The sequence below is a fragment of the Amphiprion ocellaris genome, chromosome 10 (genome assembly GCF_022539595.1).
Source record: "Amphiprion ocellaris isolate individual 3 ecotype Okinawa chromosome 10, ASM2253959v1, whole genome shotgun sequence".
Taxonomy (NCBI): Eukaryota; Metazoa; Chordata; class Actinopteri; family Pomacentridae; genus Amphiprion; species Amphiprion ocellaris.
Window position 1 is genome coordinate 8836704 of NC_072775.1, and position 27206 is coordinate 8863909.

General features: G+C 39.7%; 1 protein-coding gene across 4 annotated transcripts in view; it reads right to left on the reverse strand.

The window, feature by feature from the left end:
* The window catches only part of LOC111588082 (abl interactor 1-like), a 30278-nt gene extending 4043 nt beyond the window's left edge, over positions 1–26235 (reverse strand). Inside the window, exons 1-9 of one of the 4 annotated variants that reach the window (XM_023298224.3) lie at positions 26017–26234; positions 19233–19400; positions 13416–13592; positions 10086–10100; positions 9308–9411; positions 8876–9016; positions 7543–7643; positions 6683–6898; positions 3986–4075 (exon numbers count right to left, since the gene is read on the reverse strand). In XM_023298224.3, coding sequence (XP_023153992.1) covers positions 3986–4075; positions 6683–6898; positions 7543–7643; positions 8876–9016; positions 9308–9411; positions 10086–10100; positions 13416–13592; positions 19233–19400; positions 26017–26133 — 1129 coding nt within the window. In that variant the 5' untranslated portion in view covers positions 26134–26234. Of the gene's footprint in view, positions 1–3985; positions 4076–6682; positions 6899–7542; positions 7644–8875; positions 9017–9307; positions 9412–10085; positions 10101–13415; positions 13593–19232; positions 19401–26016 lie in introns of all 4 variants that reach the window. The other 3 variants (XM_023298225.3, XM_023298226.3, XM_023298227.3) reach the window with 3 other exon arrangements.
* Between the last annotated feature and the right edge of the window lie 971 nt (positions 26236–27206).

Consider the following 27206-nt stretch of genomic DNA (forward strand, 5'->3'; position numbering starts at 1 on the left):
ACCTCACTATCAGCTTTAGGCTTCCTAGTATTGCTAGTACTACAACTACAACTAGTAGTGTTTGGTTTGAAACTCATAGGGAAGCCAGAATAAGAACCAAGTCAGGGATTTTGAGATTACTTTTATACTGCGCTTCAAATATATGTCCGGGAATTGTCTATTTACTGTTAATGTGACCTTATTTTAAGACATTCACAAAGCTTTTGTGCATTTTTAGGTCATTGATACGAGCATGAGTTGGACGGTTGAGATTTTGAATGCCTGAATTGGCCCCGACACTCTTTAGTCTTCTAACCAAATGTGTTCTTATGCTACAAGTGTCGTCTTGGAACAAGCACCTGCAGCCTTATAGCCTCAAGTCCAATAATAATGAAAAATACACATCTTATCTGACTCATAAGCCTGCTGCTGAATTAAACAATTGGCAATAATGAACCAGGGGAGGAAAATTAATGTAACTCTTCAGTTCCAATCTGCTTACATGACTGTTTTTCTGAAGGTCCAACAACTCACTTTGAAGCAGTTTTAGTGTCAACAGCTGAAAAAGCTTCACTATAAAACTATAGCTGTCTCTGGTTTTATTAGTGTTATCCATTAACCCCTCTATAAACACTTGATGGAAGTACATTGTTGGCAAAAGTTTTGGTAATGCAATACAGTTTGGGCAGGGAGACTGAACAAGATCATTTCTATTAAATAAACATTAAAAGTCTTTTTCCCCCCTAGTGTTTAGGTGGTTTGTTGTCGTACTTCCACATGGGAACTCACTCGGTTGTTCAACAGTGTTTTCAGGGCTGTGACCTCTTTTTAACCGTGGCTCTTTTCTTCGTTGGTGATTACTGCTGCTCATACTAACCAGCTCCTCTTCTGTTTACACACTAATCCCTGCTGCTGCTGCTGCTTCTGCTGCTGCAAGTGGAAATCTGTCACTTTAAATGTACCAGAGAACTTCTGAAGACAAAACCATCCTACACACCAGGTGCTTTCATGAACCCTCGTGTCGTCCTGCAGGTCAAAATTGACCCGTTTTAAAGTTCTACTTGTGTTTACATTTTTTGGTGGAAAAAAGAAATGTTAAAAATGTTTCTTAAGAACACTCACATAAAAAGCCAGCAAAATTCGCTGGATTTTGGTAAATTTTTTTTTGTGAATGTTCTTAAAGAAAATATTATATATATAATATGATACTGATATATATGTAATCACTTTAGATATTTTTAGGATTTTTTTGGAAGATTTTTACTCATTTTTTGAAAATATTTACAACAATTTTCTTGCCAAATTTGGGGGATTTTTTTTAAAAATAAAACTTTTAAGGGAAACTTTTAAGAAATTACTGGAATTTTCTTCCTGAAGGTTTTGGAAATTTTCAGAAATTTTGGGAACTTTTTTGCTGAATTTTTGGATTTTTTTCAGACAGGGAAACAATATTTTTTGGTGCTCGTAAATGAAGACAACAGGAGGGTTAAAATGATCAAATCTCTTCATATAAAAATGTGCTAATTATGACTTTAAGGCCTGTTTAGGAAGTAAACATGACTAACTCTATTCTTTGACTAATATCCATTTAGGTTTGTTGTGAGAAAAGCCTGAACTACATGTAACCAGACACAGAGTTTAATCGCTGCATCTCAGCAGACGGTCGGCGGTGAATCAGGACACGACATCAGGTCACATTTTCTCTCCTCGGTGGACAGACTACAGGACACACGCTTTCACTGATCCATCACCATGGCAACAGACAGACATGTGAGGGTGCTCCCCTCTCAGCCGGCATCCAGCGCAAGAAAAAGGTGTTCTGAGTGCAGCTGAGTGAAGCAAGCCACAGAGAAGAGCGTGAGGCGGCGTGTGGATACCGAGATGATTTCAGAGCCATTAAAAGGGACATTTTATCCACATTTTATTCTCCATTAGAGTAGCTTTGCATGAATCACAGTTTTTTTTTTTGTTTTTTTTTTTTTAAAAAAAGCTTATTAATCTTCCTAAGGCCCCTCTCTTTCTTGTAATTATCAGGCTTTGCTGAAGCTTTTGCTCATCGTCTTCTTCAAAGCCCTGAAAGCAAACTGTAAACCTACTAAGTAACATAATGTCTAATTTTCGGTTTCGAGTGGTAACTTCTTAAATCCATGTGTACATGTTTGAGCCTGAATCCGATCTGAATACAGCACAAGCATCTGCAGCAAAGAAAGGCGACAGCGGGTGTTTGGTAAATATTACTCTAATTATGTGCTTATTGTGTAACATAATGATGGATTTAGTTTTTAAGTCAGACGCCGTATGTAAATATGTTTGTTTATAAGCCCTGGTAATATGTGTACATGAGGGAAACGCACTAAAACGTCTGCTGTCGTTAGATACCAACAGTAATGTAGCTCGTAAAATGTTGCTCTGCTGTCTCAAACAAGAGGGTACGCTAAATGCCGTAAATACTTCTTAAGTAGACTGTCTATAAAACTCTAGTCTAGTACTCAGAGCAGTCTGAAGCTTCAGTTTTGCGCTTCCAAGAGCTACTTTTACAAACGTTTACCTCATTATTTAAAACTAGGGCCCGACCGATATGGTTTTTGGAGGCTGATACCGATATTTGGCAGAAAAAAATTCTCATAACTGATTAATCAGCCGATTAATTTTGAAAGTATATAATGATTAAAATAACTTCTTTTTTGGTCCCTTAACTAATTACAGGCAGAATATTTTACTGTTTTACAGTACTTTGTCCTTTAGCATTTTTTTAACTTTACAACAGAGAGGAATTCTCAAGTACAAAAACATGCAACAAAGCATTAAACATCTGGGAAATTATATAACCTTAAAAAGAGACAATCTATAAATGAGTTATGAAATACATCTTGTCTTGTACTTCTTGTTGCTGCAATTGGAGGTAAATTATATACATATGCTGTATATATAAGCAACATTAATGAGTGAAGTTACTGGAAAACATTATTTATGCAGCCCTCTGATGCCCTTTAACATTAAATCACATTTTCTCTACTTTATTTTCTTTGCCATGAAGTCATGACTTATATGAACCAAAACAAAAATCATAGATGCCTTTCTCAAAACATGTCATCTTTGTTGCATTTTAAATATATAATGATCACAAATAGTCCGTCTCTAATGTTCCTCCATAACAACACAGTAAGTTGCTGTTCCAGCCTGGTCACATTCTAGTATTTTCTGACAAAGTAAAACTAAGAGTGACATCATGATGTTTGCTGCAGACAGACAGTAATGTTCATCATTTTATCTGAATAAGCCTCCTCCCCTCTGCATTCACATCGCTGCTCCTTAAATGCTCCTCAACATGTAGTTGACGGAGTGATGAACACTCGTTCTGCACTCTCAAATATTTTGTACATTTACGTTATTTCTGCACAGTTACTTACTGGCTTTTAAGCTGTTAGCTAATACTAGGCTAGGTTGGCATAACTACAATGGTGTTATTGCTAACATGAACAGACAGGGAGTAACTTAAGCTAGGTTAGCACACCTTTAGCAATGCAATGAAAAGGATGACGCAATGAAGCATGCGTCACTCGTCATGACACATGGCAAAGAGTTAAACTGGAATGACATCATTCTGCGCGACTCCGACACTTAACAGCATTTACTGTTTTATGAGAAATTAAGAATATACCGGCGTTTAATCGGCAAAACTCGGGCCGATGACTATTATTTTGAAAAGGGCTATAATCGACCAATTTAATCTGCCAGCAGATAAATCATTCGGCCCTATTTAAAACTTTGGGGACAGCTTATATGAAAATGTGACAGAAAATATAAGGAAAAGCTTAACATATGCCCTTTAAGATGTTAAATGAGGGGTGTTACTATACAAACAGTTCATACTGTCTGTCTCAGAGTACATGCAAATGTCATCTTTATCAGTGAAGGATTATTTTGCTGTCCACTTTTGGAAATAGACAGCAGGTGTCTGCATTCATGAGTGAATGTGTATGTTTTTGCCTGCTTTTCTACTTACTGCTCTCCTGCATTCTGGCCACAAAGCCGGTCAGAGGGATCTGTGGGGTCAGCTGGACCATGGGAGGAGGAGGTGGAGGAGCCACAGACACTGGAGCAGCAACACCCAGACAAGCAGAGAGAGCAGCAGAGATGGAGGTGGTGGACAGGGAGAGTGACGAGCATAAGAAAAGAACAAAAGGGCGTCATAGGGAAGAGAAAGTCCAAATTGAGCGTGTGGAAAAAGAGGAAAAAAAGACAACAAAAAGCTTGTGAGCGAGCAAAATAGTGCAGCAAGCATCGGTGAGCACCTCATTGACACATTTCCAATCAGTGTTCTATTGTGCTGCGTTTTTCAAGCTGGGCTAGAGAAGCATTCATCTAATCTCAGTCTGAGGATCTACCTCATCAGCATTTGTTTTAAATCAAAAGCAAAGGCTGCAGCTAGCAGTAGGCTTCTGGTATGGTGGAAGAACTGCAAGGCACCACACAGAAACATGACAGTGGCAAGATGACAGTTCAGTAGCTTCCAAAGCTGCAGAGTCTCTATCTGATTCTCGTAATTTAATGAAACGCTTCACATATTAATAAATGTTTGAGAAAAAGTGCAGCGTTTTAGTTGAGTTACACCCTTTATTGAATGAAGAGTCAGTGCCCTTACAATGACTCTTTCGCTACGCTGTCTTAAACAGGAGAAATATGTATAAGCAAATACAGAAAAGCACAGCTGTCCTCACTCAAAGACATGATGTCACACAGAGGCACGCCAGGTCTGACTCATAAATCACATGTAATGGAAGGGCGTCTGTAATCTCACTGGGCAGTAATGTCTTATTATTCCACCCTGCTCTCACCGCAGAGCCGCATCCATCCACAGCTACACGCCGGCAGATCGATGAGCTCCCTCATGCAACGGTACTAGCTTTCTGTGCCGCCGTCACAAATCAAAACATATCTTTCGGCTTGATTACATTACAAGAGCTGCAGAGCCGACATCATAGGGACTGCATGATGCCCCAGTTTAAGCCCAGTGTTGATGCAGCTCCGTGTCATTGTCTCTCTCCTCTTAGACAAGACAGACAGCCTCCTCCTCATGTGCTTTGTGCTAAGAAAGATGGTTGTCCTGTGAGAGAGGAGCTATTAGAGGAGAATGGCTCAGAGTGATACCTGCTTAAATAAATTCTACTCTTCTGACAGAAAATATGCATATGTCCTGGGTTTCCCCGTGTCTCGCAGCTGTTTGTGTTGTCTATCCTGAAATGCCTCCTGCCAGTCTGCCTGTCTCTCCTGAGCAAGAAGCTTCCTCCAGCTGACTAAAATGATAATGTCATAACTCAATTAGAAATGGTAATGAGAGACTCTGCATAGCGCTGCTGAGGTGGGGAGGTTTCAACAACCCTGACTTCACTAATTACGGTTCATCAGTCATTTTCATTAGCTTCAACAAAGACAGGCCTATTCATTTATCTTAGACCCAGAATGTAAGTTTAAATATTTGAGTAGAAGAAGGGAGAGGCCACATCTCATATAAAAAAAAAAAAACACTATAAAATTTCAAAATTTACAGTTTTTCTCAGTCGCTTTGGTACATTTCTCAGATCAGAATTGAAATTCTCAAAACTACTTGTTCAATCTTCACATCATTGTGTCACTTGTGCACATCAAAAAAGCAGTTTCTCATTTCTTTGAGCAAGTTGCAAATGCTTTGGTTCATCCATGCAAATGATTCTGTACAATTCTCTGCTGTTTCCTACATTATCAATTGCTTATGTCATGTTGATCTAAATGTATTGTAATGGGTCTGTGTTGAATAGTCTCACCCTCCACAACATTTAGACATTAGTTCATCACATAAGTCTTTACATGCAAAATGGTTGAACAAGTTGTCAGAATATGTCAAGGATATTTCTATACATTTCCATTAGATTTTTTTCTAAATCTGTCCTGAATTGGTAAATTGCTCCCAGGTGAATGTTGACTTTCTCTACAAAGGGAAATGTGTGAAGGGTTTGGGTTTTCTGAAATCACTCAAGGACACAAGAGAAGATATTGATGATGTGGATGAGAATTTGTGTCCCAACAGACAGGAACATCAGGAGGTGTAGGAAGACTGTACTGTAATTCCTACAGCACTGCATGTACAGTTTTCCCTGAGGAGATTATCCTATATTCACATTGTTGCTTTTGTTTTCTTGTTTTTTTCTTTGTGCTATGCACCACTGTTTTCCTTTCTGTATCACAATGACATGGTCTGTCAACAAATTACAATACAAACAGTAAAAGGATAAATGTGAATCTTGTCCAGTCTCTTGCAATCAATCTCCCACATACACTAAGGTGTAGCTTACCATTCACAATAACTGTCATCAAAATTTTAGCCATAGTTTACATCAGAACATCCCTCCAGAGAACACTGTTAGAATGACAACATGACTCAGCAATCTGACTGTCTTATCCACACAGTGACACAAGGACTTTTCATTCTGATGCCACTGACATGTTCATTGACACAGATATTTACTTTTGAGAGATGAACTAAGGATTTTGAGCAAGAGACTGTCTTTTGCAGGTAATCCATGGTGTTTTGCTATTTATACGAATTGTTTTGAGAAATGCACTTACTGTTTTGCAAATGTCGAGAATGATTGGAGAAATGTACCAAAGCGACTTAGAAAAACTGTAATTCAATTTACAAATAAGCGTATTAAAGCTGCCTTACCTGAGTTCTGAGGGTACGCCGGGCCCCCGTTGATGTGGGGCTGCTGGGAGGAGACGGAAGGTGCACGGCGGTAGGTGCCGGTAGCCGACACCATGGAAGCTGAGGAGGTGGTGGAGGAGTTGTGACGGGAAATTTGGCGGGAGATGGTGCCGAACTGGGACATGGGGATCGGACCCAGGCCGGGGCCCTGAGGCACCGAGGCTGACGATGTCGCCACTGCAAAACAGGAGGACAAAGTACAGTTATTTCGCTGCTGAATTACCTTAAATTATTAATATTTAGCATTAATACCAACATGCAGCATGTGAGTGAAAATGATATGCTGCTGCTGAGGTAATATTAACATTTAAATTCAATTTATTTTTCCCAATACTCCAGGTACATGGTGGTAAAAAAAGCAATAAATCAACAACAGCACAATACAGATCCCTTTTTCTAATATTTCTTGCTTTCCCCAGGCCCACTGTTTTAATTTTCTTCCTCTCTGTCTTGCATGAGCCTACATTTTTTTCTTGAACTGCAGTTTCTTCAATGTATATTTAATGTGTATTTGAGCAAACGCCAAGAATACCTGATAATGAAATATACCTTTGGAGTCTTACTGTGTGCCTGCAGCATTTTCCCATAAGTTAAGATATGACCAAATAAGGGCTCAGAAAAGCAAAATGCTGACAATTTTTATTGATGGTTCAGTATGTGTCTTTCAGCTCGTCAATGTATTGAATTATTTAATATTACAGTACCTGCAAGCATTTTAATTCCTTCATTTCAACCAAGTTCCGCTCAATTCGATACCATTTGAGAACCAAGCAAGCGACACAAGGAAGAGGCTGTTGTAGGTTACAGCTGCTGAGACTCACCTTGGCCCATACTGGGAGGAGATGGAGTAGGAACTGCAAGAGGAACACCGACTCCACTGCCTCCACTGTTCTCCCTCCCACCACTCCCACCACTGCTGCCACTGCAGAGAGGACAGGAAGGGTTTGCGGTGATATTTAGAGGATGTGCGAGAAAAACTTAATTACATGACAGTGTTTGTTTGACATCCTATCATTACTTGCTCAAATGTCGTTCTGTCACAACAATGCTGCTGTCACTGTGGTAACGGATTCGGAGCTCTGTGAATGTGCTGTGTGCAGAGTCGAACTCATCTACGAATCTGAGGACAACCAGGAACATTAGCAGTCATGCAGTGTAAGAGAAACTATGTGGAATCTTGGAATCTGATGAAGCAGTTACCCTGCGGCTACACTAAACATGTAACGTATGTGTTTGAACATTTCCACTATTATCAATGAAGCTGGCCACACCAAGCATCACAGCAGTCTCTAAGTTCTTTGCATGCACCGCGGAGGTTTGCAAACGCAAAAATAGACCAGCACTCTATTTATATTTTTGCACATGGCCCTTTTACACAGAAATGGGTCATGAGATGCCTATATTTTCTAAATTAAAGTACTCATACACAGCTGTGCACTGAACTGGGCTTCTATTTTTGGGGTCTGTCAGCATATATTTTAAGTTTCACTGCACTGTGTTTGATCCAAAAACAAATGACGCCTACAGCAAAATGAAAGCTTACCGTCTTGCTTTGCTAATGACTCATATACACACATATGAACCATGCAAGTGTTGCCAATACAAATATACACTCTGCAGCACATCCGCTCTGTGAACGCTTCACATGCATGCATAGATGCTGAATTGTACATTTAAACATGAATAAATTATTACAGCTTTTTTGACATGTGACAGTGAGAAAAGCACAGGTGTAAATAATAAAATGAGTGACAGCTGAATTCCATTTAGCTGCTTCAGTTCCAGGTTTCTGGGATTGTGCATGACTCACTGGGATAGTTGAACAAATCTCATTTGAAAAGACAAAATGTCTGTTGTAAAAAACCATCACAGATAGAACATGTAACATTCAGCTATGTATGCTAATTATGGAGCAGCCTGCTACATGTGTATGTTACCCTGCTTGTGTCCTGGTATGTCCTTTACACATTTGTTGAACTGTCTGAGTGTGACTGAGTGAATCCTTCTCTCCTGATGTGGTTTAAATGATCAGCTTCAGCATCTGCAGTGCAGTCACATCTGACCTTGTATGAGCTGAGCTTTATCGAAGTGCACAGCAATCCAAACATAGTTTATATGTTAATTTGGGGTGGAGGAGGAGAGTGTCTGTGGTACCTGTGTGTCCTGGGCCTCTGGTTGAGGGAAGCTGTGCGTGCAGGGCTGTGCTGGCTGCCCAGTCTGGCCGGGCTCGTCATGTAGTCGTTGGGCACCACTGGAGGCTTCACGGGCTCCAGTGTCTTGTAAGGAGTGTTACGCCTGGATTCAGATGAACAGACGGACAGAAGGAAAGCAGAATTCATTCTCAATATCATGAAAAACGAGAGGAAAATACAAGAAACTGTTAATGCAAATAAGAAGAGGTGGTTTAAATCTCAATGAGCAGCATTAAGGGTTATTTAATTTTGTTTACTATTCAGGACAGAGTCACTGGTTTTGGGTTTGTGTGTTTAACTGGTTTGGCAACAAGCAGGCACTGGTCTCCAGACCAAGAGAAACGAAACAGGACCACACCTGTTAAACAATGCATGATAAGCTGCCGGTTCTTACCCCAGGGTCCCGCGGCCAGCCATGGGGGGACTCGGAGGTTTCTGCGTGGGTGGGTTAGTCCTGGAAATGGTCCCTCCTCGGCCTGCCGCATTGTTCCCGTGTTGCTGGTGGAGCGAAGGCAAGTTAAAACGCTGCTTTTGTTTAAGCTGATTAGCTGACACCAGTGTTTCCCGTGCCAATGAATATTCAGGCGGGGGACTCGTTAAACCTGACGATGATTAAGTAAAACCTGGGTCTGTTTCAAATAAGTACCTTATCTTTAACTACAACTGAGCACAATTTTGTGGAGAAACACTGGCAAAAGAGCTCTTATGTCAAACTTAAAAACACAGAATATGATACAAAAAAGGACATGAAGGAATTGAAAGCACCAGTAAGTTAATGACATGCGCCTGTATTGTGCATGTAAATGTATTGTGACTTACTATTGGGCAATGTGACATACAGATGTGGAACAAAGAAATATGTGTTAATAAAATTATAAATACTGTAAATCTGAAATATAATGTTTCCAATTTCCTGATACAACTCTTCTACATTTACTGCAACATACATATGAAGTTGAACCAGTAGATGTATGGTACAAGTATTCTATCCTGTGACGATGCTGTTTTGCTGGACTACTGTAAATAAATCACCTTTGCATGGAATCCGATTTGCTCTATGAATGTTAATGTGTTTTACAAATGATAAACAGTTTAATGGCTTCATGGACACTTGATACTGTATCTGGGATCAACATACAGACAAAAAGAAGAGAAAGACAACCATCTCTTACCTTGGCCTTAAGCCACTGAGTGCAAGCAGGCAAAAAGAGAAGACAGAAAACAAGATATGCTCATTGGTTAATGGTTACAAAAGTGAGTCTTCTTTTTAGTGATGGCAAGAGTAGAATTTAAGTATTAAAGATGAACACAAGGGCTGAACGATGCATCAGTTTCAAATCCAAAGCACTATTTGAAACAATGTAATTAGCGAATCAAAAAGTTTGCAATTTAAGATAAAAATTCTGTAGCACATCTGACCCAAGGTTTATTACTATTGTGTTATTAAACTTGACTGCAGAAGGTGCAATACTTAAAGGCTACTCCTGAGCCATGAACAACCTACCCATTTTAATGTCAGGGATTTATTCATTTAACTATTTTATACATTTACCTTAATTTGTTTTTAATGTTCTATCTCCTGTGTTGTTTAAAAACTGCAACAAATATATGATTAAAGCAATATATGTCTTTACATTATCCTCAAATAAAATATAAAGCAGTCACTAATTAGACTTGGTAATGATCTGCAATTGCAACATCTGGTAGAAAAATAGCAATCACATATTTCACCCGAATCGATCAGCCCTAATGAACACATCTATTCCCAAACTAATTTTTATACACAGTATAAAAGGAAGAGAAGAAAAAAGAAAAAAGAAAGGGAGAATAAGGAGGACAGAGGATATCAAACATGCTAATGTAAGGGGATATGTTCCCTGCATGTCAAAATCCACACTTGTGAGCTTCAGCTGAGTAGACAACCAAGTGACAGTCACAAAACTGAGAAGCTGAAAATCTGTTTAATGCCGCTACAGGTTCAGTCCCTTGTGTGATTACTATCAATTCACCCAGCGACCACTGATAGATTTGAATTAAAATTAGGGTAGGAGTTAGGCAAGAAGCAGTTGTTTGTTATGGTTACGGTGAATCTCCAGGAAGTTATTGTCACGTCCTCTGAAGTGTGAATGTGTGTGGATGTGAAAAAATCTAGTATGCTGTGCCAGAAGCTGCTCATCACTCTGAATCGTTATATTATGAGCCTGTATTGCAGACAATATAATATATCAAATTATCACTTGACCAATGAAGTAATGACATGTTATTTCTCAATAACCTTAACTGGTTTTATCATCTGACTAATTAGTATGGAGTATAAAATATGAGCAATAACAAAAAGAAAGCAAAAATCTCATCATTTATTATATTTCATTGATATTGGCTGATTTTAATCATGCAATATTGTTGACTTATCAACATAAGCTTTGTTAAACTGTAATGTAAATGATTCCTTTCATCACTTGGACATCTACGTGCAGACAAACCCACACTGAACAACCCAGTTTTGCTTTTACACAACAAAGAGGAAGACATAACTTCCTTTTGTTCCACTTTGTAAACAAACATTTAAAATCCAAAAGCCACTGAAAAGTGAAACTACCACTGCTTGAAAGTTCAAATATACACAGCAGAACTGAACACATGAACAATATGTAAATGTTTTTTGTGTGTCTCCGTGTCTAGACTCGTGTTACAGATTGTAATCAGAATAAAAATCACTTCAGTCTTTAAACACACTAGAAATAATGAGCCGTCTGAGCTGCATGTGGCTTCGCCGACGTTTTAAGTGTTGCACTAAGAAAAAAAACTGGGCAGTAAAGCACAGTGAGGTCATAAATAACAGCACACTGTTGAAGTGGCTGAAATGTGGCTGGAACTATGTCACCCTGGTAACTGCCAGAAATGCCAATAAAAGCTATTAAAGGTGAATGGGTGAGCACAGTCATCCATACATGTGTGAATGGGTATTTTTATGTTCAAGTCTGACTCCACATCTTTCCATGGGTGAGTTCCTCTGGATATGTGAATAAGAGGCAGAGGGGTGGTAACACGACTTGTACGCTTGAGGGAATCTACCACAGCTGAGAGGAAATAGGCTGCAAGGATGGAGTGCTAATAAGCTGCTAATAACATTCCCCACGCAGCCTGAACATACCGTGGAGTTGTGAATGTACAAAAACAAACTGACGAGCGTACGCACATGCATCAATATACCTCTAAGAAAACAGTATATTTCTGTTTAGAGGCTGATGCAGTAGTATCAATCCTTCTGAATTATTCACAGATATGTGCGTAAGAAAGAAAGAGTACAGAAGGGGGTGAATATGGAATGCAATATGCTTTTCTGTTCCATCTAATTTAAAAAGTGATGATCTAAACCTCGTTAGATTAACTAAAATGCATTAAATTAATGGTGCTGACTCACAATACTTGTCATTTTACACATGTTCAAGGCATGATTTTAAGGCTCTAGCAGCATACACCGCTGTTTTCCTATTGAGGTAAATGAGAAAAAGAAAAAAAGGTTGCACATCTTCTTGCATCTGCACTAATCAGCACTGATTTCTGCAGAAACCCGTCATTTCCAACATTCGCCAATGATGCCCAATTTGCATAGTGGGCCATGCCAAATCTGTCTCAGTGCAAGCCAGCTCTCAAAGGAGGAAACACTAGCTTTTGAATTTGAATCAGCGGATGTTTGAACATCAGTGGACAGCCACTATCTCAACAGAGACAGACCGGGGGTGAGGGACGCAGAGGCCAACTCAAACACACTACACACTTAACTGTGTCCACACTCACACACAACCATAAACACACGGCCTTGTAAAGCAGAAGGAGAAGGGAGAGGAGAGGATGGATCATGGAGAGAGGGAATAAAAATTGAAGAATGAGGCGGAAAAGGGTTGAAAGATTTTTTTTTTCCACAGGGGAAGTGATGGTGTGAGGAGCACTTGGCCAAGATGTCTCCGTCACACACACAAACACCCATACTCCTAATAACTTCCAGCTTAGGAAGTTGTTACTGGGTATGAAAAACCTCTCATAAGTGAAGCTTTTTAACCATAGTCAGCTACCAACTTAGCATCTCATGCTTGAATGAGCGTTTGCTACATTTCTAGGTGTCTCTGTATTTAATTAACTAAAAGGCCAGCGTATTGATCGTCTTGCAGTGTGAGTGGCTGTGTGTGAATGAATTATGAAAGCACACGGTCAGCTTGTTCACATGAAAGTGACAGGTGTGAACCTGACTAAGTATGTGTTTTGCTGTCTAGCAAAATCGATTATCACTGGAAAACAAGGCAATATATCAAAGTAATGACTCGAAATGCAACAGTCTGCTTGTGCTGAAGCCAGAACAGTGTGAAAGTGTGTTCTCAAAGCCAGGAACTAAAAAGTAAAGCATAAAAGTAAAGAAATATTTCCTGACATCAAGTCTAATATGCTTGCACTACAAATTTTGCAAGGGTTTAATTTGATGAAATGACCCAAATCCTTCTTACCTTGACACCGTGTCCCACATCATCCAGCAGCGTGTAGTCGATGGGTTTTCGAATGTAGCGCACCGGTCGCTCCATGTTCCCCGGGGCGATGATCTTGTGGGTGCGAGAGGTGTTCTTATTTGTGGTCAGGATGCCAATTTCTCGACGTGCCACTTTCTCCTTATGAATGTCCACCGTCTGTAGGGGAGAAATATCCATCAATCATTTATATCAAGACATCACAAGGTTGACGCGACCAGTAGGTAGCAGGAGACAATGAGCTCTCTGGTTTGTTTCACAGAATTATTTTTCATCATACTGTATTTACCACAGTTGATGTTAGAATCTGGAACAGCAGGCAATAACTTCAAATTTCTGGTTATTTGTTTTCTCACTACCTGTTAATTCACTTGTTTCAGATTAAAAGTCTCCAAGCAGCTCCAGGGAACAGAATACTTTCCCTTTCCGTTTCCTGAACCACTTTTTATTATGAAATATTTGCAAGATGTTCAATTATTAACAGCCTCTAAATACAGTAAGCAGAGCTAAACATTAGTATCAGTATGTTAACACGCTCATGTTTAGTAGACACCATCCTAATTCTCTGTGTTAGCATGCTAAACCTTTGTAACGAAAATAAAACAAAGTACAACTGAGACTAATGGAAAGTCAACAGTTTTGCAGGTTTTTAGTCAAAAGCAAATGTATATGTTGGTCTAAAAAAAAATAAGAAATTGTCACTAATTTCATGGGCAGTTATGTAGTAGCTAAGTAGACATTTGGCAAGTGTATACAAATGTTGAGAACTGTGAAATACTAAATAGTTAAAGCACATGGTTTGATCCCAACAAGTGATTCTTTCATGTCATACTCCTCCCTGAGGTCTCATTTTTTGTAACGCTCTATTCTATCCACTATCTAACAATGGCTAAAATGCCAAAAAAATAAATAAAACAAAACACATCAACCGGCTGGTGGTGATAGAGGAAAAGTCGGAGGGTCAGTATGTGTGCAGCTTTTTGCCAATCCATCTCTGGGAAATTGAGATATTTTACTGGATAATTTGTACTGATTCATCCTCTGGAGATCACGACTGTCACTACCAGTGGATTAGTATGAGTGCGGCGTCATTATGTTGTTGTGGAAAATTGTCCCGAAAAAGGTTTCCAGTGACGATACTCTATTTGTATTTTGTTTTTCAATCTTGTATTTTAGTCTGGTCTTAATGGCATCCAAAGAGAGCAACAGTATTTGAGCCAAAGAGATTTTTTGTCAGCTTGTATTGTAGAAGTTACAGAAACAAATGCTGTTCACAGGCACTTTTTTTGGCTTTTGCACAACAGGTCTATATTTAAAACTGCTTCACCATCTTCAGCTTGTATTGCTTGATACAGTGTACTTCACTATTTGAAAGCTGCAAAATGAACATGTATTTCAACACAAAAGAATGGGAGGCTTTGGAATTTCACAGTTTATTCTCCTGTTCTGCCCTATTTGATGAAGCTCTACTTTAACCCCTCGCACCAGGACCAATTGAAAACATCGATGACCTCCATCTCCTCCGCAATTACAGTCATCATCACTCAAAGCGGATTCCTGCATGGACTGGTCTTCAATTTATGAATGATGGATGACACTGGAAGAAGGGAGTGATGCAGGGGGAGGGAGAGCTGAGCGTAGCATAGGGAGGAATGTGAGTGTTTCACTGGCGTAAAGTATATATAGATATACTCTTGCACTGGTGCAAGAGGATATATGTGTAGGTGAGGTATGTATGTGTGAGTGCATGTTTTGGATGTCGATATACGTTTGTCTGTTTGCCCGAGATCCACATAGCAACAGGGTCACCGCTCCTCATCTCATCCAGTCGACTTGACAGCTCCTCTGCTGCGACCACCAGTCTGATAGGTGTTGTCAAGTTGACCCACAACTGTCGCTCCCTCTCTCACTGTGTGTGACGTGAAGCCTGTGTGTGCTACATGCCAGATATACGGTATATATATAAAAAGAGAAAGAACGTTCTAGGCTCTTTTCTTAGGAGAGGAAACTGAAGCAACACGCCCAGCTTCAGTTGGGAAGTAAGAAGAAAGGCCCGCCTATTTCCTGCCAGTAATAGGGGAGGAGAGGTGCAGTGCAGATTAGAGAAAGTGAGAAAAACAAATCAAAAGGACAGAGACGAACAAACAGAGAGAAAAGGACAACACGGAGAGAGAGAGAAAACGTGAAACTAGAGGCTGATGATTCTGGTGGTCTGCTATGATCAAAGAGAAATGGAAAAGACAGGAAAGTGGTGATGTGATAGATGAGAAAATTAACCTTACAGTCTTCAGATGTAATCATTTAAACTGCACACACACTGTACAGCACCTAACAATAGCTGTGACTGCTCACTCCGTGTCCCTAGTCTGAGAACAAATCATTCTTGACAATGGAGGAAAACTGTTAGAGCAATGCAACATGTAATGACTGGAACATGACATCTGAATTTCAGCATTTCCTCTGAATGTACATTCCTAAAGGTAGCAATATGCGTGGTAATCTTTGTGAAACACTGAGGCGTAATAACTGTTACCTAATCGCTGACGACAGATCTCCGTCTGCCCTTCCTGTGCTCTCTCAATCTCATTTTCTTTTGGAATCTCGTTACTCTAATAAACATCTGGCTGTCTGCTCAATCTCTGCGGTGTATTTTCGAGAACAGATGGTTTAGCTGTAATGTTCACGGCTGGGTCTATACAGTAGTTTCAGCCTGAAAAGCTGAGCAAATGTTTATTCTCTGCAGAGCAAATGAACATGTTGAAAGGTTATTGGCAAGAGGAAAAAATGATGTAGTCTGTACCAAGATTTCCCAGGCGTGTCCAAAGACGTGTGATTTCAAAGCCCAATGATCTCATATTTAGGTTGTTGGTAATAAGCAACAAGTAAATTCAAACTATCCTCACTGTGCCTACAATATTCCTAACTGAGCCATAACAGTCTTGTGAATTTGCTCTGCAGTATAATGATAGGTCAATCTTGCACTTGAGACAATTTGACCAAATGAAAAGGAGCTGAAAGAGGCGCAAGTAGGTCACTGAGGCGATGAATGACGATCTCGAAAAACAAAATAAAGACATGAATCAGAAAGCAAACTGGCAGTCTGCTGCAGTCTGCGGGGAAAATGGAAACGAGTGGGAGAGATGCTTTATGTTGTGCATCGCAACAGAATCAAAATGTCAATTTTGTCTACGGCTGCGCTGAATGCACACATATTTTTAGGCACAACCATTCAATTTAAGTTGTGATTCAGAGGTGTGCTTTGATCAAACCTGCTGCTGTTTTGCATTTAGGTAGTAGCCTTTGTTGTAGAATTTTGTCACAGCCTCCTCTGCTGTGGGCTTTTAAATCAGACTTGGATTTGGCAGCTACCTTCTCTTTTAATCCCATTTTAACTCTTTCAAGTCAACTAAGTCAGAAAAATGCTTGGCGCATCCAAGCAAGTTAAAATTTAAATTCTTGGGCATATGGCAGCTGGAATAATAAACCACAACCAGAGGGAGATACCTGCATGAGGCGCATGTAAAAGTAAATGGACTTTTCTCCAGTTTCAAACTATTTAGGGCAATTTTAACCAATCAGCGTATGATATATTGATTCTGAGACAGCTTCAGGGACATCAACAGTGTTTTTGTATTTTCATGTGCCCATGTCTGCTGGATTGGACCTCCTATTATCTCCTTCCTAGTATCATTTTAAAATTCCAGAAGCAAACAAATGATCAGGGCTTTCCATAAAATAAAAAATTAAGTAAAAAAAAAAAACTTTTACACATCCCACTCTCCTGCTGTGGCACCATTTATCATCTAAAACAAGGTGTTCATTGCATAGTCTTAAGTTTAGTGCACAGAACAGAATGTAAAATGATAATCCACTTGTCTACCACTCTGATGGAATTTTAATAGCAACACCTTTTCGTGGCAGATATTTTCACATGCAGAATGCAGAGTACATGCTGGTTTTGTGAATATTAGCTGCCTGGCTTGGCTTTGCTGTCAGACTCACATGGAACTGAGCCACCCTTAATGTTATTAGTTACACTTGTACATTTATCACCATGAAAAAGAACTCTTTAAAACATCACAGAAAGACCGAAGCTGATATATGTCTGTTTTTTAATACTTAGAGACAAATGCTCCCACCTACAGCAAAATGAACCTACTGACTCAACAGTTTCTGTGCTGGTTTGCTGTTCACAGTCTCAACATCAGTGTGGTTACCCAGGAGGGCTATTAGGTCTGAAGCTGAAACATCAAGTGTGGGACATAAAGCACCACTAACTGTCTTTCAAGGATCAATAAAAGAGTTTCGTTGTTCGTCATTAGTCCGCACCTCGGTCCACTCCATCCTGCAATTTGCAGAGTAAAGCGGGAGCTGGAAATGCTAACCAGGCGAGAGTGCTGGCGTCAGGATTTCACTTCATCCCTGACAGGCTTAATGAAGCACACAGGGAGGCCACGGGACATTCAGCGGCTGACAGGCAGGGTGGTGGCATGAAGTGCAGAGAGGGACAGGGAGAGGCAGAAAGGACTGCTGATGAAGCAACTGAAGAGGGGTTGTGGAGGTTTGGCAGCTCCAGTATGATCCATGCCCCCGCCATATCTGTCAGTCTTTACAATGTAGGAATGTGTCATTGTGCAGCTCGGTGTTACAATACTGGAACGACATCAAAGGGTGTGCATTTTACTGCACTTTAATATGTTTAATCTAAGCAGAAAATCCTCAAAACTACCACTTGATTCAACATGGAAGTCTGTATTTGATCTAGAAGACATGAAACAGTTTGTTCATAAACAAAGTGATTGACTTTTTCATTTACATTAAACCAAAAATGCATTTCATATTCTTGTGTATTGAAAAATTAGAGGTGAAAGAAAAACAAAGTAGCTGCAATAGTTAATCGATTAGTTGCAAGCTTTTAAGTTAATCATCAGCTATTTTGATTGGAGTAATCTTTCAGAAGAAAAACTCAAAATTCTCTGATTCCAGCTTCTTAGATTTGAATATAATCTGTTTTTTTCTTGCTAACTTCTCTGTTAGAGTAAACTGAATCTTTAGGTTGTGGACAAAACAAGACATTTGTCATCTTGGACTTTGTGATAAACTAATCATCATTTTTACCATTTTATAGACAGATTACCAATTGAAAAAATAATCAACAGATTAATCATCCATCCATCATCTATACACCGCTCAATCCTCATTAGGGTCGCTGGGGGGCTGGAGTCTATCCCAGCTGACTCGGGGCAAAGGCAGGGGACACCCTGGACAGGTCGCCAGTCCGTCGCAGGGCTACATATACAGACAAACAATCACACTCACACCTACGGGCAATTTTTAGAATAAGCATATTTTTGGACTGTGGGAAGAAGCTGGAGAAAGCCCACGCATGCACAGAGAGAACATGCAAACTCCATGCAGAAAGATTCCGGGAAGGCCGGGACACAAACCGGGGATCTTCTCGCTGCAAGGCGAAAGTTCTAACCACTACGCCACTGTGCAGCACAGATTAATCAACAATGGAAATAACCACTAGTTGCAGTCCTAGTTATAGAGCAACAACTAAATCTTTCTAAGCATTTTCCCTGCGCTCGTGTCAGTAAATCACTGGGCAGCAGCAGAGGAGGTTTACCAGCTGCCAGTTTAGAAGCAGTTTATCCAGCTTCATTAAAATTTAGCATGAGTTGCTGGATGGGTGCAGCAGGTTATCCAGCATTTCTCGGTGTACAGTGAACTAACTGACGTTCCTAACTGGTGATTCAATAACCAGCATTCCTATTGTGTATCTGCTGTGGTACGTACCTGGGAGATGTGGTTGATGGAGGACTCCATGCGTCGCAGTTGCGAGGCCTGGATGTCCAGCAGCTGCAGCACATTGTTTGCTAAGGCATTAATCTGGTAGGCCACACTGGCCAGAGACTGGGTGGTGTAGGCTTTGGTCTCCTCCAGGGCCTTCTTCTTGTCTTGAGCCTGGCAGGGACAGGAAGAGAAAACACAAGTCAGAAAAATCAGTGGAAGGATGTGTGGGTGGAAGAAATGGACAAATTGGCAGAGGGAAGTAAGGTAGTTTCAAAAAAGTCAAGAGGAAACGCAGCACTCATTGTTGCTCTGTTATCAGTTGTGTGTGCTGAATGAGAGGGCAGTTTTCTACAGGGAACAACGTCTGACAGGAACTTTCTTTCTCTGCTGTTTTCCAACTGCAACGCTCTGTTCAGATTTAAAGACAAGAGAAGAGGAGTTGGTAGCTCTCTGGAAAGGGATGACATTGTGGAATACAACGCAGCCTTTGAAATGGACAGCAATGACTTCTGAATAACTCACACAACATGGGACAGGTGCATGGTGGGAGTTGAGCCCAGAGAGCAGGAATGCCAAGACATTTTGTAGGATCCCAAATACCCGGCTGCGCAAACCATCTGTTTCTGGGTGTCTTTAAATAGCAAAGGGACTGAATGGGCATATTTATAGTTTGGAAACAAAACAGGAATAAAGCAGCCACACACAGAAGTCTTTTTCAGGGAGCAGGGCTACAACTGACAATTACTGTCCATGTAAATTATTCCAATAACATTCTTATTTTGTATAGAAAATGTAAAAATTGACTAAAACCTTACCTAAGTTTAAAAAAGGGTAGCTTTGTTTTACTATATGTCAAACAGCATACAAGTTTAAATATTCACATTCATTGAATGCAGGGAAGGAAATAAATCTTATCCAATTTATATAACACATACTGTAAAGGACTTCAATGTCTAATCAGTTATTAGTAATTGTCACTAATTCTCTTCCATTACTAAACTAACTGACTGACAGGCTAACCACTTTAGCTCTAGCTCTAAAAAAACATTATTTCAAAACTGCTGCACTTGTCAGTGTATAACTTGATACATATATACTGGAAAATTAAGAAAAATATGAAAATGTACATTGTTTTGGTTATAATTTGATACTTTGTGAATTACACGTATTTGCTTTCTTCTTGCCAAGAGCTAGATGAATAAAATAACACATCTATCATTCTGTTCGTATCAAGCTAGAGCCAGGAGACGATTAGCGTAGCTTGGCATAAAAAACTGGCAGCAAAACATAACATGCTCGTTCAAGAATAGTTCAAAAATAGGCCTACATCCTAGCACCTCTAAGACTCACTTATCAACACATTGTATATCAGGCTTGTTTAACTTGAACAAAAACAGGAATGCAGGCACTTGGATTGCCTTTTGTCCTGCCGGAATCTCAATGATAAATGTAAAACTATGGTCAAAGTACAAGTCGTTTGTCGTCAACAATGTTAACAGACGTTTCAAAAATCTGTTATACATCATTCATTAGCAGATTTATGAAAAAAGGCCCACCTGTGTGAGCTTAACAGCTCATTAATGTAATTGTTGTCTACTCACCGTTTCTATTATCAGTTTGAAGTTAGCTTATTATGTTAAGAAGTTGCAACAATATTTGGAAATCGCAGTTTCCTCATTATGCAAATTTTGCAGAAAGGTGCGTCAAAATCTAATCAGAACATCTACTCCATATTGGGTAGCAGTGGCTAGGCTTTGTTTTTAAATTATTTACAAGAAGGGGCAATATATCAAATTTTATATGGAAAATAACAAATTGTATGTCTGTGTCCGAAAAATCCCTTTCAACTAAGTTCCCCATTACAAAAACACCTCTCAAGGCAATGTGCTAATTCCAGATCACATGACCTGCACCACATGATGTCATTTCCTCCTAAAGAAAAGGGTATTTAATATAAAGTAGTGTGTGAGTCAAGTGTGGATTTATGGCATGTCAACAGGTTTACTACAATATCTTTATAAATAAATTAAAATTTCAGTTTTACTCAATTGCATGTGTAATATTTAGAAGAATCTTTGTGTAAACATGCCATGTGGTGTTTGGTTATAGGTGGCCATGTTGATTTTTAGACCTGAAAGCAGTAAAAATGTCAACTATGTTACAAAGAGTCCTACAATTATATATATTGATTGAATCATGTCCCACCAGCAGCACTACCCAGTTGGTTACACCTCACTAGTAACAGCCTATACTAAACTAAAGGATAAACACTGAAAACCTTCCTCTTACTTAAGCATATTTTTAACATCTACAAGCAAAAACATTTCCTCAAACTTTGTGTTGGAATTTAGGTTAATCTAAAATTGGACATCTGAGATTACAAACATTTGGTATTAATCCTAAAAAACATATTAGTCAACCACTACTTAGAACAACTGACAATGACCTAGAGCTGTATTTCAAGCTGCTCAGTCACTGTCATTACTTTGTGCTTACTTTTGAAACTCTAAAATCCTATGAATGCAGTTTGAGTGCCACAACGTCCACAGTGATGCACCAGCTGTTTCCAAACAACAATTTGATGCGTATTTGGCAGTGGGAGGCTAAGAAACTGCCCTAGCCCTCCTTTACAACATCAGCACCTGTGACCTGACCACCTGCTACTTTCCAAACCACCAGTAGCAATAATATCTGTTGCAGATGTCTGGTGGGGCCTGCAGCTCAGCCCGTCCCATTTACACCAATGACTACCAGAGAGTGGAAACACCGCTGGCTTGGTCAGCAAAATCACAGAGACTGGAACACGTCCTCACGCCTTAGCTCAGAAAACGCTGACTTATGTATATTCCCAATGCATGTTTAGACTACGGAAACACCTCACAGAGAGATTCACACAGCAATATTTAACAAAATACCAACACAGTGCTTGGATTGCTACAAATTCATACATAGAGATGAAGCTCAGCAGACAGCTACATTGAAAACTGTGCAATATATTGTAAGCAGCATAGATAGTGGGATTTAAAGTGAGGTTAAAACTTTGAAAAGATTTAAACCAATAAAAAAGTCTGACAATATCCTGTAAGAAACCCCTGGTAATAATAAGCTACATCTCCTTACACTCTCCCTACACTTTGTTCACTCACTACTGCTTTGAGATATTATATATCATATTAAGCTTATAAAAGGCTTTTTGGAGGGGCTCCACTTGGAATTCCTTTTTGTTAAGCACCAGACTCTGTCTTAACAATATACTCAAATAGAACAATCTCTGAAAGCACTATTATACAGGCTATTTCCCACTAAGAGGAATTTTTGGTGCCCCCTAAAGAGATTTTAGCCAGGGTCGAAAGAAAATCAGAAGCACCAAATTGACTACAATAATAAAAGATGTACTCTTTAACCATTGTACTCAACCATAATCGTCATTTTTTAATAAAATGGTCAGAAACAACAGCAAAAGCACAGATTTCTGTCAAATACGGCAACACAGTCTTTTTGTCTTTACTGTACACGGACTATTCATGATTAGTGAAGCACATTCACCCCTCAAAAACTCATTCTGAGCCAGAAAACCCCCTGAGGACTGATACTGGAATATCGAGAACCTCAGGAGTCATGAAAGAAACAGCTATGAGTCAGAGGGGTATCATGTGAGCTGTGGGGGGATTTTTAGCACTATCAGGGAAATATTTAGTAGAATCATGAGCTTCCATCTAACAGAATATGCTACAAACATCTTATTTTACAGAAGAAACACAGCAACAATTAGCTAATTAAAAAAACATTAATTTGCATATATTGGTTTAGATATACAAGCCACATGCTAATTTTAAGATATAGTATCTTTTAAAAAATCCATTTTAGGATCTGTTTGTACACCAATACCAACAAGGGCCCATCTGCAACCCAAAAACAGCATTCACTGTGAGAGATACTATTTTTGTGTACAAAAGCCTTAAGAAAGTTAACCACAAAGCTGAGTTCTGCTTTCATGTCGCCAGTTTTGTGGTTGACAGTTTGTCACTTTTTCAAAAAGGCTCATTTTCAAATATCAGATCTAAAAATACAACTTTTTTATCCAGCATTACAGAGTGGATTTATATATCATGGAATGCATTTTGCTTCTGTATATTAATAATAATTATAAGTGGAGCTATCCTTCATAAAGACAACCAGTTATTACATCACATCTGTGACAACAGTATCTGACAAAATAGACAGAAACATGGTTTGATGGCTGGAAGCAAAAGGCTCAAAGCAGACCTCTATTTGGATCAAATTAAATTTTTCAGGTCCAATTTTTACAGTTCACGATATGCATAAACTATACTGTCCTACATAACTCTGATTACTCCTCATTCCCTGTTGTGTTTGTCAAGTGTGTTTACATGTATGCAGTATCCTAAGTAATGTTTTTGATGTCCCCAAAGAAATCATTATTCAGGAGAAGCCACATAGGCACATCTTCATATTCCAGGCATGATTATCCTGCTGAAATAAATAAACACAGAATTCTAAATGTTGCAGTAGTTCGGCGCTCTCAAAATCGCATGTAAAAGAAATGAAACTCAGAATGCAGCTTTCGAAAATAGATTAAGAAAGATCCTGAGCAGCTTTCAACCAAATTATTTAAATTTCCTCAAAGTCAAAAAGAAGCTGTGCGTGTCTGCAATTATGCATTAGACGTCTAAATCTAGCTGCTCAGTTACGACTCAAATCTGTTCGTTCACTGTGTCTGAAACAGTTTATCAGTACAACTACATGTAAAATGGATGCAATATCCATGCATATAATACTTGTAGGTCTTTTTTCTCAATTCCATCCTTTTTTCTGCAGTATGACTTCAATTTTTATAGCATGTTAAGGATTTTTTTTGTTGTTCAACTGGTATGACACATCAGAATCAGATTTGAGAAGATCTGTCGTCAATCTGCAACACTTTACTGCCAGGTTCTTCATTTCCTTCAGCTGTGACTTGTTCATATAAATTAATAAACAATTGTCATTTTGCTGATCATCAGTCAGTAAAATATTTAACTAAGCACTAATTTCTACCCTTGCTAGGTATTAATCATGTGTTCAGTATTTATATCACTTGCTCTTCAGCCCACTAATGACATATAAAAATCAATGTGATTTCCAAGAAAAATTCCAGATTGCTGGAATTTAAAACATCTCCAAGTAAACAAGTATAAATCAACACATGAGACAGTTGGCTTTTAGAGTGAAGTAATGCTGTGCACCCTCTAACTCACTGCTTCTAATAGTAGGTGAGTGTGCCACGAGTGGCATAGCGTTTCCTCTGAAGCTGTCTGAAATTCTCAGAAAGGAAGGTGTGTCTGAGAGGCATTAGATAAATAAAATCTGCTAATAGTACAACCTTGCAAAATATACTCATTTACATGTAGCTTTCTCTGACTGATCTTGGCTGGAAAGCACTGCATGTCAGTATGACGTGTGCATTCAAGCAGTCTAATCTACATTGCATTTCCAATGACGACCAACGTAAAGGGATGTGATGTGCCACTAGGGCCAAACTGTGGGCTTTCTCGACAGCACAGTCAAAAAATTACCACGCTGGAGCACAGTTTCTGGTTTGAGGCGGTCTGTCAACACACGATGCTGTTCACACCAGACCATCCAACTTACTGACAGTCGACGTCAGCTCACACTATCACCCACATTTACTGAACGTGGAAGATTAACAGGATGATGAGTGTTTTCTTGTTTTTGTGAGAAACTAAGAAATCCCAAAAGGTTTGTAAAAATATTTCACACATATTAGATCATGGGAAATGGAGTGGAGGAGAAGTTAATTCCAAACACATGAATATAAAATGTTCACAAAAGTACAATTGGAGTCTGGCTTCAATGCTTTAGCCTGCCTACACTGATTCAACATTCAGCCTGGATGAGCAAAAAGAAGCCGGCACAGCAATCATGGACCTGCAGCATGCATTTGATTGCAAGCAAATGATGCACAGAGAGGCACTGGAGCCATGTTTCCAGCTCTGTAGACACATGATATCTGCATTACTACACATTTACACACTTGTATTTCCTCTTAGAGTCAATTCAGTTCAGATATATATTAGCACACAGATGAGAAACGATTATAAAGACCAATAACCAAATAAAATAAGTGAGAATCTAGTGACTAAGCGTTTAATTGTACTTTTAAAATGTCTTTTTCTGGTTTATTATCACCTAATAACAGATAGAAGAACATACAGCTAGCTTTTATATTTTAAAAAGGGACTAAAATGGCTTTATACAGATTTAATTCGTGATAATTCTCTTCCCAGCACCGTAATGTGACCTTAAAGTGTAATGCCGGTGCGGTTTAAGTTAAATAAATAAATAAAATAAAATTGGTGTTAATAGCTATTAAAATAGGAGCCGTTTTTATGTTGTGTTCTGTCACTGGTACCTATCACAGAATGCAGTCAGTGACAAACCACTTAGTCATAACAACGACACACCCTCTAAAAGCCCCCAGCAGCTTCCAGCACACCGACAAAACCCGTTAAAACGTGAAGCCAAACCGAGTAAAAAAAATAACGAAACACAGCCCTGCCCGACACGGCACCAAGTCGCGGCCGGTTCCACACACCGGGAGGAGCAGGCCACTCGGAGCAGCTAGCGGTTTGAGGGACGCTTTCGTTCCGACCAGCGTTTCCTGCCGCTGTGGTTTCACTCACTTCTGCTACGGCACCGCAGACAGACACGACGGAGATAACCGACAAATCCACCGAATTTTAACGGCCTTCAGGCGGCCTCTTACCTGAACATAATTGTTTTCACAGTATTCCGCCACCCGCGACAGGTTCTGGTAGCTTTCCACCAGCGCTCTTTTGCCGGCAGGGATTTCCTCCTCTAATAGCATTTGTAGCTCTGCCATCTTACATCCCTTTGCATTTCTCTCCTGTGTGTCCCTTTGAGCGAGGCGAGGCGGTGATGCTCAGAAAGGGGCTCCCCCGCCTGGCATTGTGGGGCCGCTGGCCTCCGATTCACAACGGCCCGTGACTAATCGCACTTACGTTACAAACGGAGGCCGCTGATTGGCTCAGAGGCCGAGGGAGAGGAGCCACCGACCAATCAGATCCCACTGCGATGGTGTAGTGTAAGTTAACGGTGCAAGCGAGGACTAATGTAAGATAATGCATTATTATGGCCTACAGCGTTTGATTTATCACCATCATCAGATAATGAATGGTCTTATTAAAGTAAATAAACAATTGTACGCTAAAACTATATATTCATGATAAATGAAATATGGCTTCACATTTTTATTTTATTTATGTGTTACTCAGGTCACATACACAGACACTCACTGGCCACTTTGTTAGGTACACCTTGTTCGTGAAAGGTTGGACCCCTTTTGCCTTCAGAACTGCCAAAATTCTTCGTGACATACTTTCAACAATGTGTTGGAAACATTCCTCAAAGATTTTGGTCCATATTGACAGGCTGCACATCCATGATGCTAATCTCCCATTCCACCACATCCCAAAGGTTCTATTGGATTGAGATCTGGTGACTGTGGAGGCCATTGGAGTATAGTGAACTCATCGCCATGTTCAAGAAACCAGTTTGAGATGGTTTGAGCTTTGTGACATGGTGCATTATCCTGCTGGAAGTAACCATTAGAAGATTGGTACACTGTGGTCATAAAGGGATGGATGTGGTTAGCAGCAATACTCAGGTAGACTATGGCATTTAAACAATGCTCAGTTGGCCCAAAGTGTGCCAAGAAAATTTCCCCCACACCACTGCACCACCACCAGCAGCCTGAACCGCTGATACAAGGCAGGATGCATCTATGCTTTCATGCTGTTTACACCAAATTCTGACCATCTGAATATCGCAGCTGAAATGGAGACTCATCAGACCAGGCAATGTTTTTTCCAATCTTCTATTGTCCAATTTTGGTGAGTCTGTGCCAGTTGTAGCCTCAGTTTCCTGTTCTTTGCT